This window comes from Mesitornis unicolor, unplaced genomic scaffold, assembly GCF_000695765.1.
Source record: "Mesitornis unicolor isolate BGI_N332 unplaced genomic scaffold, ASM69576v1 scaffold15885, whole genome shotgun sequence".
Classification (NCBI taxonomy): Eukaryota; Metazoa; Chordata; class Aves; order Mesitornithiformes; family Mesitornithidae; genus Mesitornis; species Mesitornis unicolor.
Genome location: NW_010187628.1, coordinates 20092 through 23146, shown reverse-complemented (window position 1 = coordinate 23146; position 3055 = coordinate 20092). Strand labels below are relative to the sequence as shown.

Here is a 3055-nt window from a genome sequence, read left to right as displayed (position 1 = left end):
AGCAGGAATTAATTTCCCAGGAGGGAGTTGTACTGGACTAAGGCATATAGAGAACGTACATATGTGTTCCAAACCTCAAAGGTCTCTACATCAGGTGTGGCATTTCCTTATGACTCCACTGGATAATAAATCCCCTTACAATTCTGTATTTGTGGGATGAGTCACTGTTTTGGTTTCTAAAAAGCAACAGAAAGCATTCTTAATAGTATTAACTAGAGATTAAAGTGTGTTTAGAATCTGGTTGACAAGGAATAGCAATATTATTTATCTCCTGGTAGGAATTCCCTGGTACTTGCTACTTTTCTTCCTGAAAAATGACTACAATGTGAACTCTGGTTTTTATTATTTAAGGAAAAGTAAAACAAATTTCAGGCTAAGCAATGTAATATCTGTATTAAGGTATATTTGATACTAATCCTGAGATCTGTAATTAAATTTTTTTGGTAAGAAATGTTTTTATTACACTTGAAGAGAAATACTTTGCTGTATGTTTCTTTAGCAAGAGATTTCTATTCTGCAAGTGCTTGGCCTGAAAAAAACTGTAGTCTTTTCTGTGATTTAATTTTATTGAGTGAGTTACTTCTTTCTTTATGTATACATAATGATATGTAGTAGGCATTTAAATTATAAACAAACTGCAGAGCAAAAAGGGGGATGAGAGGAAACTAGTGGTTTCATGCTGCTTGTTAGTATTTTGGATTCAGTTAAAGGCAAGTCAGTTGTTTCTTACTGTATCTTAATATGTGTGTGTGAACAAAATTTATTTTCAGAATTGAAGAAACCTCAGAATTGTTGAAAATCTCAAACAGTGCCTCTGAGAAGACCTGGTCTCTGTAGACTTATGGAATATGTATGTTTGTACAGCATTAAATTTTTAATATATCAAATTTGTAATGATCACCAATGCTTTTATTCTTTTGAATAAATACTTTTTAATGCATCTGTGTATTGAATTCCCTCCCCTCAGCCCCAATTTTTTGTTTTAAAAACTGTTCAATAGCTTCCCCCCGCTTTTGTAAAGTGAAGTCATTACAGCAGTGTATTTTTGTGTTGACATTTGTTAGCAGTGTGCTAAGTAATATGTTTTTTTAAAGTGCAAGTTTAAGGACCGTGGTTTACATCCTGTTGGAAACTTTCCAGCTGGTACTTGCATATTGCACCCAAGAGGCTTTCTTACATACCATCTTACCATCTGTACTGTTGAGTAAGTCTTAATGAAAACTTAAATACACAATTTTAAATATGTACCTTTTTTGCTGTTTTTCATTTAAATATAAAATTCCATACTGAGCTGGAAAGCACCAACACATTATGACTTCCATTAACGCTGACAAAGTGAGGGTCAGTTTGATCCTAAATGCTGAAATGTGCAAGTAAGTCCACAGACTTTGATTGCAAGAGATGTGTTGAGTGTTTTAGTGCTCTTTCCCAATGCATTTTAAGACCAGCAGCACAGATGGAGACCATCCAGTATACAAAGATACACAACACTTTTATGATTTGAGGTCATTTTAAAATTTCTCTTTAGAGACCTAAGTAGATGTAGAACTTCCATAAACATTATATAATCAAACGATGTGTGAGGTTTGATAAGATTTATTTAGTTATTACTCTTTGTAAATTGGGAGCATATCATATCAAGGTTTCTTTGTGCTATAGTACTCACTTGAAAAGATTTCTGGAGTTTGATATCACAATACCAGTGGATGTTTTTGACAGCGTTTGCAAATGAAGGTGAAAGCAGCTGTTTGACACTGCTGTAAAAAGTTGTTTATATGTTTTAACAATAATTATTACTTTTTTTGGTAACTGTATTGAATGTAAATTGACTTTGTTTTACATACAAACAGAAAAAGGGGTAAATGGAAAGTTGGGGGAAATGTTTGGCTCCTTAACTGAAAATGGAGCTTTGCAAATAACTGTTTGTTATCTTAACAAATTAAATTAAATGAGGTTTTCTTCTAAATGCTAGACCAATTCAACAGAAAGTAGGTGATATTTTTCTAAAATGGGACTACAGCACCATCTTGTGGAAACCTTTATGCAAAGTAATTACCAAAGTAGAAAATATATTTATACAGGTAAAGTTATTGCTTTAAACCAGTAATGATAAAATATTCTCTCTGTAAATTTTCCTCTTTGCCTTGGATTTGAAGAAGTTTTTATGTTAAGTAGATTTTTATTCTTTGATATTTGATAATGCTCATGACAGGACCCAGAACAATGAATCTGTTGTTTGTTGATGCCATGGCAAAGATGAGCAGTGTTAGTCACTACAAATGATTCAAGTTACAGGGAGTTATCATTGACGGCATCTGATTGATGCAGCAAATGTTAAAAAAAGGTCTTTCTGTCGGTGTGCAATTTAATACCGTCTCTGTTTAGTACTGCAAAAGTGAAAATCCAGAGTTGTTCAACTATTTCCTTCTTCCAGAGGCTTAAAAGGAGGACTTTTCTCCGTACAGTAGGATTCAGCCTTTGTAATGAAAGGCTTTGCTTCTGTTTCCAGGACCAAGCAGGGCCTCACTTTGATCAAACTGAAGCCAAGGGTGTTTTACTTTTAGGGCTGTAGAGCTGCTTTTCTAATGGTCTTTCATTCGCATTGGCTTTTTTTTAAATTAAATTTGTTTTTGCAAGATAGTACCATCTTCTGAAAAAGAAGTATTCATAGTACATTCAGACCTTCTTTACATGTTTGCTACTTCAAGCACTGTCACAGCAGTCAGAGTTGACATTCTACACATGAAAATAATTGCTTAGATGGATATTGCTGAGTGACAGGAAATATTAGATACCTTCCAAAACACAAGTAAATCCAGAGTGTATTCCTCACTCTAGTTTCTATGATGCCCAGCTCTTTCTAATGATTTGTAATAAATTCCTGTTGTTCATGATAACATGTTCTACAATTATAAATCATTAATTGAACTACTGCTGTTTTTTAAGGAGACTGAATGTAAATTTTAGTTTAAAAAGATGTAGTATTAATTTTGTAGTTAAGAGTTGTTTCGGCAACTCTCTTTCCTTAAACATCGATACAATAATTCCACCTGAT

The 3055-nt window shown here is 33.4% G+C and overlaps 1 protein-coding gene across 1 annotated transcript in view; it reads left to right on the top strand.

The window, feature by feature from the left end:
* The window catches only part of CEP44 (centrosomal protein 44kDa), a gene marked incomplete at its 5' end in the record, with an annotated part of 8817 nt that extends 7980 nt beyond the window's left edge, over positions 1-837 (top strand). Inside the window, one exon of the mRNA XM_010185521.1 lies at positions 771-837. Within this exon, the coding sequence (XP_010183823.1) occupies positions 771-837 (67 nt within the window). The remainder of the gene's footprint in view (positions 1-770) is intronic.
* Positions 838-3055: the final 2218 nt, after the last annotated feature.